This window comes from Anarhichas minor, unplaced genomic scaffold, assembly GCF_050575085.1.
Source record: "Anarhichas minor isolate MPS153535 unplaced genomic scaffold, ASM5057508v1 ptg000065l, whole genome shotgun sequence".
NCBI lineage: Eukaryota > Metazoa > Chordata > Actinopteri > Perciformes > Anarhichadidae > Anarhichas > Anarhichas minor.
This window is the reverse complement of record NW_027466511.1, coordinates 585,860-600,790: the sequence shown is the minus strand read 5'-3', so window position 1 is coordinate 600,790 and position 14,931 is coordinate 585,860. Positions and strand designations below refer to the sequence as shown.

Here is a 14,931-nt window from a genome sequence, read left to right as displayed (position 1 = left end):
CTTTAAAAGTGATTTTTAAATTTTTTTTTAAATGAAAATGAGAATAAAAAAGTCTGAAGGACGTTCACCCACCACATCTTCATCCAGGAGGAGACGCTCCTCCTCCTCTTATTTTCGTCCTCTTCTTCTCTTCTTCTTCTTCTCCTTGTGTTCTTCTTCTCCTCCTTGTGTTCTTCTTCTCCTACTTGTGTTCTCCTTCTCCTCCTTGTGTTCTTCTTCTCCTTTTCTTTTTTCCATTTGTCATCTTTTTCATTTTCTTTTCAGTTTGAATTTTTTACTGAAACAAAATGAGTCTTCCTCTCTTCTTCCTGCTTGTGTAGTTTATTCTCTAAACACATGAAGCTTCTCTTCCTCTTCCTCTCTCCTCTCATTATCTACTCTCTCTCTCTTCATTCTACCTCTCCTCTCTCCTCATTCTACCTCTCCTCTCTCCTCTCTCTTCATTCTACCTCTCCTCTCTCCTCTCTCTTCATTCTACCTCTCCTCTCTCCTCATTCTACCTCTCCTCTCTCTTCATTCTACCTCTCCTCTCTCCTCTCTTTCTCTCCTCTCCTCTCTCTTCATTCTTCCTCTCCTCTCGTTCTCTCCTCTCCTCTCTCCTCTCTTTCTCTCCTCTCCTCTCTTCATTCTTACTTTCCTCTCTCCTCTCGTTCTCTCCTCTCCTCTCTCTTCATTCTTCCTCTCCTCTCTCCTCTCTCCTCTCCTCGTTCTGGACTCGGTCCTCGGAGGCCTTCGCTCCCAGAACACAGGAGCGCGGTTACTCTGAAAAACCTGTCTCACTTCCTGTCTGTCAGTCACATTAATGAATAATATAAAAATAATAATAATAAAAACATCAAAGAAAACAAAGATAAAATGTAAAAATCATTAACTTTCTCTATTCGGTTCATTTCATAAAAAAATAATATTTTCATCTTTCATGTTTGACAGAGCGCCACGAATCCCTCACCGGCCTCCCACCAGCATGTACTGTACCTTTAAGAGAGACCAGAACCGACCACACCAGAACTGGAACCAGTTCAGAGTCTGAAGAGACTCTTTTATATATATATATATATATATATATATATATATATATATATATATATATATATATATAGAGAGAGAGAGAGAGAGAGAGAGACAGACAGACAGACAGAGAGTTCATTCTCTGTCTCTGGTTGGTCGGTTGAAACACCCCTCCTCTCCTCTCCTCTCCTCTCCTCTCCTCTCTCTCTCTCTCTTTCTCCTCACACACTCACACTCTCACACACACCCTCTCTCACCTTCCTGTCCTTAAATGGTCAGGCTCCGCCCCTGGCTGTGATGCCGTCAGCAGCTCAGAGGAAGACCCGTGGGGTTTTTGGGTTTTGGCGTCCAGTCCTGTGGGGCCGCAGGGCTGAGAGTTTCTCCTCCACTCCTCATCCCTCCATCATCGCTCCTGTCTCCTCCTCTCTCCTCCTCTCTTTGGGGAAAAGAAAAAAAAGACACTTAGCTTGCGCTCGATTCTCCGTCCAGACTCGACTCTGTTCTTCTCGTTTTTTGTCCTCTGAGGATTTTATTTTTATTTTTTCTTCCTCCTCCTCCTCCTCCTCCTCCTCCTCCTCCTCCTCCTTCCTTTCCTTTAAACCGGGTTTCAATACGCCGGCCAAGAATTTAAAAAAGTATCTTTAAAAAAGAGAAATGTTAGTCGCAGAGTAAAAAGTTGGATGAAATGTAAAACGGAGGAAAAGTTGGATAAGTAACAATCGAACCCGATATAAGAGTAAAACGGCTCGTCAGCGGTTTTGGACTCTGAGTCTCTGAACATCTGCTTTTTGTTTTCTGCTGGACTTTTCTGTTTCCTGTCCGTTCTTCTTCTTCTTCTTCTTCGTGGTTGTGCAGTCTCGGACCCTCGGGGCCCCGGAGATGTTCGGGATCCAGGAGAACCTTCCCCGCGGGGCCACGGCCGGCATGAAGGAAGAGCCGCTGGCCGTTCGCTCCTGGATGCATTCGACCGGCGTCGTGGACGCCAACACGGCGGCTCAGAGGTAAAGCGGCCGCTCTCTAACGCCCGAGAGGGATTGTGGGAGCTGTAGTCCCGGCGGACAGTCGGCAGCAACGTTTAGATCATAAATTCATCTTCTATTTTTACATCTAACAGAAAATGAAAAATGTTTTTATTAGAAATGTTTTGATCAAAAGTCATTTTTTGTTTGATTGGAAAACCTTTTTTCTCTCATTAATCAGAAGAAGAAAGTGAACATTTATGAACGGATCAAATCTTTTTATTAATGTTGAGCTGAGACACAAAAGAGAAACAGAAGAATGTTTCATCAATGTGAACATTTATAGATAATAAACCTTCATCTTTATTACTACGTTATATATCACAGTCTACACATGGAAAGGTATTTATAGATATAAATCTATATTTATAGATGTGAAATATATACAATTAGTTGAGTATTATACTTACAGATGTAAATATAAATGTATATATATATATATATATATATGTATATATATGTATGTGTGTATATATATAATTAAGTATACTTGAGGTAAAGAGTAAAATCCATGTTTTATTAATAATATATAATAACATAAAAACTTTCACATCCTGCAGATGTTCATCGGTTAGAACTTGATTATTAACTGTAAATATACTAATATTAGTCTTATTTGAAACATTATAGTTCTGATGAAATAGTTTGACAGCATTGGTTAAATATAAAAGTCAAATTCTGCTTCATAGTGAAATTAATTTCAAAGTTCTTTAAATTATATACATAAATGAATCAAATGTGTTTTCTGAGCCAATATGAATCTAAAAATATGAATAATTATACGATGCTTAGATATAAAAGCAATGATTCATCTCTGCTCGTATCGGGATGAAACCGTTCAGACTTTTGTTCTTTTTATTCTTGTGAACAATAAAGAAATCAATCTTTAAGATTATCTGTTTATTTCTCAGATTACTGATGAATATATATATATACATATATATATATTCATCAGAGTATTGTATATATAATAGAATACCCTGTGATCTTGTGAACGTGTATCCGCTGATTCTTTTATTTATTATCTTGATTTCATAGATTTAATATTTTGTGTTTCAGCTTCCCTGATTTTTCTTCTTCTCTCTTTTTATTAAAATTCCTCAGAATTAAAAAATCCGACTCGTCGTATTAAATTGATGGAAATCGTTTCAGTCGGGTCAAAGTTTGACTTCTTTATGATGAATATTTATATGAACATGTTGTTAAAGCCTGAAGCTCTGAATATTTACTTTAATTCAAATCTTAATTTCTCTCTCATCCAACGTGGAGATCATTTATCTCTTCACTTTGTCAAACACTTGATTGTAATAACAAGAAGAATTATTTTTATTATTATTATAGTTATTATCATTATTTCAACGTGTCACAAAGTGATTCACTATCAACATGTTTGATGTCTTCTCTTCTGAGGAGCGTTTGATTTAACCCCCGGTGCGATGCTGCTTCAGGTCACACGGGGTTAACGGTGATCTGTTTTAACTCCACCGATCATCTTCACATCTTCATCAAATGTTTCATACATTTTAAAATGAGTCTTCATTGAGGTGTGGGCGGAGTCAAAGTCACCACCAACTAAATAACTCTGATGTGAGTTTTAATAATAATATTAACGTGTTATATGAAATGATTTACTGATGTCTTTGTTTGAATTTGGAGGAAAAATGAAATATTTAAAGATCAATTTCACAATTTATTGAGTTCTTCAGTCTGATAAAAGTCGTCACTTCTTCATGAAACTTCATGTATTCAGGAAACACGCGGGTGTGTTGGATATCGTGTCTCACCGTGCTGTTTGTGTCCGTCCTCAGCGGGGTGGGGTTAGCCCGCGCTCACTTTGAGAAGCAGCCTCCGTCCAACCTGAGGAAGTCCAACTTCTTCCACTTCGTGTTGGCGCTGTACGACCGGCAAGGTCAACCGGTGGAGATCGAACGCACGACCTACGTCGACTTTGTGGAGAAAGACAAGGTAAGGGAGGAGCCGGGACACGAACCAAATGCACTGTAAGGTCACCACCGACACACTCTGAACGGTCAGACAAATAAACAAGTCCGTGTGAGGGAGAAACTGACTCACAACTCAAACACACACACACACACGATACAGCCTGCTTAACTCCACCCCTGCAGATTAACCTTAACCTTAATAAATCCAATGCATCGAACCGCTTCCTTCTTCATGCTGGTGCAGAGTTGGTAGAGGAAGTTGGGGAGAAGCCGGAGTAGAAAACAAACGCACCCCTGAGCTCAAGTTTACGGGTCTGAGCGGTGACAGACGTCGGGATAGCATCAAACCAAACGCACCTTCACACTCGGGTGGAGCTGAGTTAGAAACCATCAGGGTGAAAAATCCAAACACACCCAGAGGAGTCTTTGATTTCTAAATATGATTATTATATTTTGTGTTCAGGAGCCGAGTGGAGAGAAAACCAACAACGGGATTCATTACAAACTGCAGCTGCTCTTCAGTAACGGTGGGTACGCTTGTTTTACTGCACAGCTCCGCCCCTATAGGTTGTGTTAATGAACGCGTTAGTTGTTCTTCTGATGTGTGAAAATCCACTTTTAATCTGATGATGATGAAATATATGTAAACAAATCTAAATGATAATAATAAGAAAATGTTAATAACAATTATAATAATGTTAATAATAATGTAAATGATGATAGTAACAATATTAATGTTAATAACAATAATAATAATAATGTTAATAATATTATTGATAACAATAACGACAGTAATAAGTATGTGTTTGTGTGTTCAGGCGTGAGGACGGAGCAGGATCTCTACGTACGGCTGATCGACTCCATGACCAAACAGGTGAGACACTAAAGAAGTGAACCGAAGACAAACGTAAAGAAAGAACATCGTTAGTTAACATTGAAACGTTCACGTCTCTCCTCTCCTGGCCAATCAGAGCGTAGCAAAGTCATGATGTCAGAGGGAAGATCAGAAGAACTGACAGAACACACACCTGTGTGTTAACTGTGTCTACACACCTGTCTCTCTCTCTTTCTCTCTCTCTCGCTCTCTCTCTCTCTCTCTCTCTCTCTCTGTCCCTCTCTGTCTCTCTCTGTCTCTGTCTGTCTCTGTCTCTCTCTCTCTCTCTCTCTGTCCCTCTCTGTCTCTCTCTCTCTCTGTCTGTCTCTGTCTCTCTCTCTGTCCCTCTCTGTCTCTCTCTCTCTTGCTCTCTCTCTGTCTCTCTCTCTCTCTCTCTCTCTCTCTGTCCCTCTCTGTCTCTCTCTGTCTCTGTCTGTCTCTTTCTCTCTCTCTCTCTCTCTCTCTCTCTCTCTCTCTCTCTCTCTGTCCCTCTCTCTCTCTGTCTGTCTCTGTCTCTCTCTCTGTCCCTCTCTGTCTCTCTCTCTCTTGCTCTCTCTCTGTCTCTCTCTCTCTCTCTCTCTCTCTCTCTCTCTTGTCACTAATTGAAACCAGCAGCAGTTGAATCATTTAATCGAATGAGTCCTTCGATGAGTTTAAACGTTGTTTGATGAGTTTGGTTCCAGCTGTTTCAGACAGATTAACATCGTTCAAAGGATCACATGCTAACTAGCTAACCCAGGCTAACGTGTGTGTGTGTGTGTGTGTGTGTGTGTGTGTGTGTGTGTGTGTGTGTGTGTGTGTGTGTGTGTGTGTGTGTGTGTGTGTGTGTGTGTGTGTGTGTGTGTGTGTTTCAGGCCATCATCTATGAAGGACAGGATAAGAATCCAGAGATGTGCCGTGTCCTGCTGACTCATGAGATCATGTGCAGGTAAGACCTTCTCCCTCTGCTCCTGAACCTGTACTCGGACCTCCTGAAGTGTGAGTCCACCGTGATTACACCGTCACACCTGGCCCTCAAATCTGTTAAACCTGGTACCACTCTGCCCTGTCACACCTCAACCTGGTCCACGTACACCCGAAGACCAGGTCTGACCATTGCCGACCTACTGAGACTCTTAGTCCTTGAGCAAGTAGTCCAGAGTTCAGTCAAGAATGTGAGACTGGAAGACGGTCAGAACCGGTTCACAGAGACCCAAGAACTAGCAACCAGACCTGAGACCTGCAAAAAGACCAACGGATCATTTCATGAAGATCTCCAACCTGTCCGACTAGGTCTACTGTAGGACCTACGGTAGCTACAGTAACAATAATAATAATGCATTTTATTTATAACGCACTTTTCATTAAAAAGCCACAGAGCCAGTACATAGTAAAAAACATAGTTAAAACATAGTTAAAACAAACTATAATAAAATAACTAGTAAGCATAAAAAAAAAACAGTGAATGAACAGAAACACAAAAGAAATAACGGACAGTGATTTAGGTCAGAAACGCCTTCCTGAATAGAAAGGTTTTTAGGCCAGTTTTAAAAGAGACCAGTGTCTGTGTTGCCCTTAGGTGGTCAGGGAGACTGTTCCATAGGCGTGGAGCTGCCGAGCCAAAGGCCCGGTCGCCCATGGTGCGGAGCTTGGTGTTGGGGACCTGGAGGAGCGAGCTGTTTGATGATCTGAGGGTGCGGGTGGAGATTTGGGGTGTGATGAGGTCTTGTAGGTAGGGATGTGCGTGTCCATTTATGCATTTATGTGTGAGTAGTAGGACTTTGTAGTCAATCCGGAATGAGACAGGGAGCCAGTGTAGTGAGTGCAGAATGGGTGTTATGTGCTCATACTTCCGGACTCTCATCAGGATCCTGGCAGCGCTGTTTTGGATGTATTGGAGCTTCTGGATGTGCTTGGCAGTGATCCCAGTGAAGAGTGAGTTACAGTAGTCCAGTCTTGAGGAGATAAAGGCGTGGACGAGCTTCTCTGCATCTGACAGGGTTAAAGTGGGGCGGAGTTTGGAGATGTTTTTGAGATGATAAAACAAGGTTTTGCACAGATGTTTTATATGGTCATTAAAGGTCAGGTAAGGGTCAAACCTAACTCCCAGATTAGTGACTGTGGAGGAGAGGGGGATGACCTGACCGTCGAAGGTGAGATGAGTTATGGAGGATGGCTGAACCTGGTGTGGAGTGCCAACAAGGAGGGCTTCGGTTTTGCTACTGTTTAACTGGAGAAAGTTGTTGCTCATCCACGCCTTTATCTCCCCAAGACAGGCAGTGAGACATGACATGGCTGCAGAGGGGCTTGGGGCAGTTTTGATGTAGAGCTGTGTATCGTCGGCATAACAGTGGAAAGACATCCTATGTCTGCTGATGACACGACCGAGGGGGAGCATGTAAATAATGAAGAGGATGGGGCCGAGGACCGACCCTTGCGGAACACCACAGGAGACGGGGAGCAGTCTGGACTTGCATCTTCCCAGTGAGACATATTCAGTTCTGCCTGAAAGGTAGGACTGAAACCACTTGAGTGCAGAGTCTGATAGTCCAATGGTGGTGTGGAGGCGCTCTAGGAGGATCGTATGATCCACTGTGTCAAATGCAGCAGTCAGGTCCAGGAGGATGAGGAGTGAGGGTGATCCTGCATCGGCTGTCATCAACAGGTCATTCGTCACCCTGAGCAAAGCTGTTTCAGTGCTGTGGGCTGAACGAAATCCTGACTGAAATGTTTCAAACAAGTTGTTGTGTTTGAGGTGGTCCTGAAGTTGAGAAGCAACTACCTTCTCTAACACTTTGGACAGGAAGGCGAGGTTGGAGATACAGTACCTGTGGTGCGGTACCTACAGTACCTGTAGTACCGGTGGTACCTACAGTACCTGTAATACCTGTAGTACCTACAGTACCTGTAGTACCTGTGGTACCTACGGTAGCTACAGTACCTGTGGCGCGGTACCTACAGTACCTGTAGTACCTGCGGTAGCTACAGTACCTACAGTACCTGCGGTACCTACAGTACCTGTAGTACCTGTGGTACCTGTGGTACCTGCGGTAGCTACGGTACCTGTGGTACCTACAGTACCTGTAGTACCTGTGGTAGCTACAGTACCTGTAATACCTGTAGTACCTACAGTACCTGTAGTACCTGTGGTAGCTACAGTACCTGTAGTACCTGTGGTACCTACGGTAGCTACAGTACCTGTGGCGCGGTACCTACAGTACCTGTAGTACCTGCGGTAGCTACAGTACCTACAGTACCTGCGGTACCTACAGTACCTGTAGTACCTGTGGTACCTGTGGTACCTGTGGTAGCTACGGTACCTGCGGTACCTCAACAAAAGGAAACATTGAATCTTGTTTGTGACAAACAGAAATGATTAAACCAGTTATTATTATTCTGTCTTTGTGTCAGTCGCTGCTGTGATAAGAAGAGCTGTGGAAACAGAAACGAGACTCCGTCAGACCCCGTGATCATTGACAGGTAGACACACGCACTACAAACACACACACACACACACACACACACGACAGGCAGAGCGACCGTCATTCTGATCGGAGACAACTTCTTTGACGGCCTACAGGCCGTCTTCGGCACCATGCTGGTGTGGAGCGAGGTAACACACACTCACTCACACACTCACACTGACACACACACTGACACACACACACCGACGCTCACACACACACACGCTCACACACACACACACGCTCACACACACACACGCTCACACACACATGCTCACACACACACACACACGCTCACACACACACACACGCTCACACACACACACACGCTCACACACACACACACACGCTCACACACACACACTGACGTTCACACACACACACACACACGCTCACACACACACACATGCTCACACACACACACCGCAGCTTTACGCTCAGAGTAACTGAAGTGGTACAAAGACTCAAACAAACAGGAGACGTTTGTACAAAAGTAAAAGTAGTTGAAGTGATTCATTCTTTGCTCCGATGCTCTTTGAGTCATTTCTGTCCTCCTCCTGTTCATTTTACATGAAATCTGAGGTGAAGTGAGAAGCTTTATAAAAGACTGGAGGAGGTGAAAAGGAGCTCACATAGAGGAGGAGGTGAAAAGGAGCTCAGATAGAGGAGTTGAGCTGCTAAAGGAGATGAAAAGGAGCTCACATAGAGGAGGAGGTGAAAAGGAGCTCAGATAGAGGAGGAGGTGAAAAGGAGCTCACATAGAGGAGTTGAGCTGCTAAAGGAGATGAAAAGGAGCTCAGATAGAGGAGGAGGTGAAAAGGAGCTCACATAGAGGAGGTGAAAAGGAGCTCACATAGAGGAGGAGGTGAAAAGGAGCTCAGAGGAGGAGAAAAGGAGCTCACATAGAGGAGTTGAGCTGCTAAAGGAGATGAAAAGGAGCTCACATAGAGCAGGAGGTGAAAAGGAGCTCACATAGAGGAGTTGTGATAAACGCTGACAGCAGCTTCGTGTAAAAAAGGCAACAAGGAACAATAATCCTGAGTCTAACTGCTCCTCCCCCTCCTCCTCCTCCTCTCATCTCCTATTTTACTCTGCCTCCTCCCCCTCCTTCTCCCCTCCTCTCTGTTCCCCCATGAGGAATCACACGCACTCCTCTCCTCTTTTCACCTCCCCTCCTCTTCTCTCGTTCCCCCATGGATTATTTATTCCCCCCCCCCCTCGCTCTCTCTCTCTCTCTCTCTCTCCCTCTCTCTTTCTCCCTCTCTCTCTCTGAAACTGAGGAGGGGTTAATAAAACCATGGGAGGAGGGTAGAGAAATGGATGGGGTGGGGGGAGGGAGGGAAGGATGGATGATGGATCAATGGATGGATGATGGATCAATGCATGGATCAATGGATGGATGGGGGGTTGAGGGAGGGAGGGAGGGAGGTGACTTCAGCAGCCTCTCAGAAAAGAGAAGTTGTGATAGTACAGAGTGTTTTTTCTCCCCCTGCCTGCTGAAATGCATGATGGGAAGGTCTCCTGTGTTTTTGGCGGCGTGCAGTGAACAGGAACATGTCAGGGTCAGACTGCTGAGAAACACTGATCCAACCAGACTCCTTTATATTTAGAGTCGCTTCAAGAAACTGTTTCATGTTGAACTCACTTTAATCAAGTGAAGAAAGATATATAATAATGATTGTTTTATTGACTTACATCTCAATTAAATAGGAATCAAATATTTTCATGAATCTGCTGCAAACATGAATAAATGTCTAAAAGAATTAAAGAACGTCAACGTGAATGAAAACTCAAAGATTAGTTGTTCAGAGCTGAGGACACGGACTTCTGTACATCAGACAATCAAATACAAAACCATATGTGTATACACATACAGGTATAGATATAGATAAATATATATGTATTTATCTATATACATAGAGGGTTGTATGGTTTCCCATGTTGAAACATAGTTGTATCATCTGCAAACATGATGACTTGAACAGTCTTCAATAATACTAATATAGAATAGTGATATATCAGTATTACTAATATAGAATAGTGATATATCAGTATTACTAATATAGAATAGTGATATATCAGTATTACTAATATAGAATAGTGATATATCAGTATTACTAATATAGAATAGTGATATATCAGTATTACTAATGTAGAATAGTGATATATCAGTATTACTAATGTAGAATAGTGATATATCAGTATTACTAATATAGAATAGTGATATATCAGTATTACTAATGTAGAATAGTGATATATCAGTATTACTAATATAGAATAGTGATATATCAGTATTACTAATGTAGAATAGTGATGTATCAGCATTACTAATGTAGAATAGTGATATATCAGTATTACTAATGTAGAATAGTGATATATCAGTATTACTAATATAGAATAGTGATATATCAGTATTACTAATGTAGAATAGTGATATATCAGTATATCAGTATTACTAATGTAGAATAGTGATATATCAGTATTACTAATGTAGAATAGTGATATATCAGTATTACTAATGTAGAATAGTGATGTATCAGTATTACTAATGTAGAATAGTGATATATCAGTATTACTAATGTAGAATAGTGATGTATCAGCATTACTAATGTAGAATAGTGATATATCAGTATTACTAATGTAGAATAGTGATATATCAGTATTACTAATATAGAATAGTGATATATCAGTATTACTAATGTAGAATAGTGATATATCAGTATTACTAATATAGAATAGTGATATATCAGTATTACTAATGTAGAATAGTGATATATCAGTATTACTAATATAGAATAGTGATATATCAGTATTACTAATGTAGAATAGTGATATATCAGTATTACTAATATAGAATAGTGATATATCAGTATTACTAATGTAGAATAGTGATATATCAGTATTACTAATATAGAATAGTGATATATCAGTATTACTAATGTAGAATAGTGATATATCAGTATTACTAATATAGAATAGTGATATATCAGTATTACTAATGTAGAATAGTGATATAGCAGTATTACTAATGTAGAATAGTGATATAGCAGTATTACTAATGTAGAATAGTGATATAGCAGTATTACTAATGTAGAATAGTGATATAGCAGTATTACTAATGTAGAATAGTGATATATCAGTAATACTAATGTAGAACAGTGATATATCAGTATTACTAATGTAGAATAGTGATATATCAGTATTACTAATGTAGAACAGTGATATATCAGTATTACTAATGTAGAATAGTGATATATCAGTATTACTAATATAGAATAGTGATCAAAGTTGTAGGATATCAGTTTCCCTTCGTGTTCAGTGTCTAAAGTTTCATTTTGTGTCCCAATTTAATGTGTTTTTCAAATGATAATATCTTATTTCAGACCGTCTGAGATCTTCTCGTTTCTCTGAGATCTTCTCGTTTCTCTGAGATTCCTCATCTGGGAGAATGAAGCACACACATTTTTTCAGAACCTTGTCTTCAGAAAAGAGATAATACTTCGGCCCATGTAATACTTTCAGAGGTTTAGCTTCATGGGACAGAAATCGGTGACCACCTGCAGTTTTTAACAAGCTTTAAGATGCAGCTTCTTGTACTGCAACTTTCGAACTCTCTGGCAGACCCCTGAAGGGTCCCGTCCCACAGATTGAGCCTCGCTGATGTCTCGGGCTCTTTGTTCTGTGTAAAGACAGAAGTCTTTGAGGGTCAGTGATGATGTGACGATCTCCCGTCTGAACACCAACTGTGAGAACGTTTTATCGGAATGATCTTTAAGTTTAAGGTCTCATAAAATGCTCACAGGTGAGATTTGATTGGTCTTCTGTTTGTAGCTGGTGATGGTGATGGTGGACCGGCTCTCATCTTTTCACGCTCTCGCTCTGAATACCAGATGTGAGAATCTTTTTGGGGTACAATCTCCTGTCTGCGAGCGTCTCTGGTGTCTGCAGCGTGGGATTATGGGAGGACAACGTGCTGTCAATCATTTAGCGGCGTAGGTGTGATTTCCCTCTCATGCTGCCGGTCGGTTCTGGATAGAATCTCATTACTGGCCATGTTTCACGGTGACTGACAGCAGAATAATGTTTGGGGCCCCAGAGGGCCCTGAGCCGGCGAAATGTTAAATGTATGAATGCAAGGAAGTCAATGGAGAGATGAAGTGTAGCTGAATATGGGAAACAGAGTGAGGAGTGTGACCCTGAACGCACCATCTGCTGCTGAGCCACTGCTCAAACACAGCAGACCGGATTCACACAAACATCACATTTCATTTGTGATATTTAATGTATCCATTTGAATACAACTAATATTCATGACATAACCAAACAATACATTGAGAAGAGAAGAGAATTGTTATAATTAATGTTCTTATCGTCGTTATTGATAGAGGCTAATACTTTAAAGATCCTCTACTTCTGTCTTAATTTCTTCCTCCTCCACTTAGAGCTTCTTTCTTCTTTCTTCCGTTTCTTTTTCCTCTTTTAATGAGAGAAGACTATAGATTCAGAGTGGAAGGCAGGAAGAAAGGATGTGTGTGTGTGTGTGTGTGTGTGTGTGTGTGTGTGTGTGTGTGTGTGTGTGTGTGTGTGTGTGTGTGTGAGTGTGAGTGTGAGTGTGAGTGTGTGTGTGTGTGAGAGAGAGAGAGAGAGAGAGAGAGAGAGAGAGAGAGAGAGAGAGAGAGAGAGAGAGAGAGAGAGAGAGAGAGAGAGAGAGAGAGAGAGAGAGAGAGAGAGAGAGAGAGAGAGAGAGAGAGAGAGTGAGTGAGTGAGTGAGTGCGTTACACACAGTTGGTGTCACCGAATAAAGCTTGACGTTAAAACATAGTTTGATTGGCAGCTGCCTATTATTTTGTGTTGACGAGCTGATTGAACATTTAACCCCCTCTGATGATGTCATTTACTTTATCTTTAGCTCAGATGTGTTGATGACGTAGTAGTATTATCACAGTATTATTAATGGAGTATTATTATAGTAGTATTAGTTGTAGTAGTATCATTAGAGTATTAGTTGTAGTAGTATCATTGGAGTATTAGTTGTTGTAGTATTATTAGAGTAGTATTAGTTGTAGTAGTATCATTAGAGTAGTGTTAGTTGTAGTGGTAGTATTAGCTGTAGTAGTATAAATTTAAATCTTTTAATATCTTTGTGTCTTTTTTGGTTTCCAGTAAATTACACTTTGACATTTTATTTAATATTTTTAACGAGATTTAACAAGTCGTAACGAGAAAAGACTGAATGAGATTCTGTTTTTACGAGGATCAACGTTATTAAGAAGGAAACTTTCACAAAATGAGAACCAGCTGATATGTGATTGGTCGACACACAGGGCCCGGCTTGTGATTGGTCCAGAGCCTCGGGCTCCAAGATGAAACCGGAGAGGAAGCAGCTTAGCAGGAAGAGCAGCACGTAATTACAAACGCTGATTAATTAAATATGTAATCGCTTCCTTGTTTCCTCTCTGAAGTGGCTTAACGAGCTTCAGGGTTCTAGCTCATGTGGATCTGTGTTCACCTGGAGAGACAGCAGATGGGGTTCCTCGGGGTTCTAGCTCATGTGGATCTGTGTTCACCTGGAGAGACAGCAGATGGGGTTCCTCGTGGTTCTAGCTCATGTGGATCTGTGTTCACCTGGAGAGACAGTAGATGGAGTTCCTCTGGGTTCTAGCTGATGTGGATCTGTGTTCACCTGGAGAGACAGTAGATGGGGTTTCTCGGGGTTCTAGGTCATGTGGATCTATGTCTTCCTGGAGAGACAGTAGATGGGGTTTCTCAGGGTTCTAGCTCATGTGGATCTATGTCCACCTGGAGAGACAGTAGATGGGGTTTCTCAGGGTTCTAGCTCATATGGATCTATGTCCACCTGGAGAGACAGTAGATGGGGTTTCTCGGGGTTCTAGTTCATGTGGATCTATGTCCACCTGGAGACACAGTAGATGGGGTTTCTCTGGGTTCTAGTTCATGTGGATCTATGTCCACCTGGAGAGACAGTAGATGGGGTTCCTCGGGGTTCTAGTTCATGTGGATCTATGTCCACCTGGAGAGACAGTAGATGGGGTTCCTCGGGGTTCTAGCTCATGTGGATCTATGTCCACCTGGAGAGACAGTAGATGGGGTTCCTCGGGGTTCTAGCTCATGTGGATCTATGTCCACCTGGAGAGACAGTAGATGGGGTTCCCCGGGGTTCTAGCTCATGTGGATCTATGTCCACCCGGGGACCCAACAACAAACAGCCTCTACATCTTTAATTACACAAAAATGTTGTTTGATCAACAGCTGCTCGCTCTAGTTTTCATGGTTCTGAAGGAACCGGTGACACACTGAGGCTTGTTGATCGGTTCCTCCGGGTTTTTATCTTCACAAACAGAACTTAAACTCACTAAAAGAGATTTTTGAAAACGCCTTTCAAAGTCGCAGATCTTTCCAAACTCTTTGGTTATTTTGTTTTGGTTAAACTGGTTACTTTGTATTTATGTGGAAACGATGCAACATTGTTACTTAGTGAGCAGCTCCTGAACCAACAAAGGGAATCTAAGCAGAACCCACCTCATCATGAGTCACATGTCGGTTTCTCTTCATCGGACCGTGTACCTGAAAGATGTTAATGCTTTTAAATATGTTGAAGTAGAAGAAGAAGAAATAATGAAATA

At 41.6% G+C, this 14,931-nt stretch overlaps 1 protein-coding gene across 1 annotated transcript in view; it reads left to right on the top strand.

Moving 5' to 3' along the window:
* Positions 1–1,343: 1,343 nt before the first annotated feature.
* Positions 1,344–14,931, top strand: part of LOC142934014 (transcription factor COE3-like) — a 44,014-nt gene continuing 30,426 nt past the window's right edge. The window contains exons 1-6 of the mRNA XM_076078358.1: positions 1,344–2,009; positions 3,836–3,992; positions 4,434–4,497; positions 4,789–4,844; positions 5,699–5,772; positions 8,235–8,303. Of these exons, the coding sequence (XP_075934473.1) occupies positions 1,888–2,009; positions 3,836–3,992; positions 4,434–4,497; positions 4,789–4,844; positions 5,699–5,772; positions 8,235–8,303 (542 nt within the window). The 5' untranslated portion in view covers positions 1,344–1,887. The remainder of the gene's footprint in view (positions 2,010–3,835; positions 3,993–4,433; positions 4,498–4,788; positions 4,845–5,698; positions 5,773–8,234; positions 8,304–14,931) is intronic.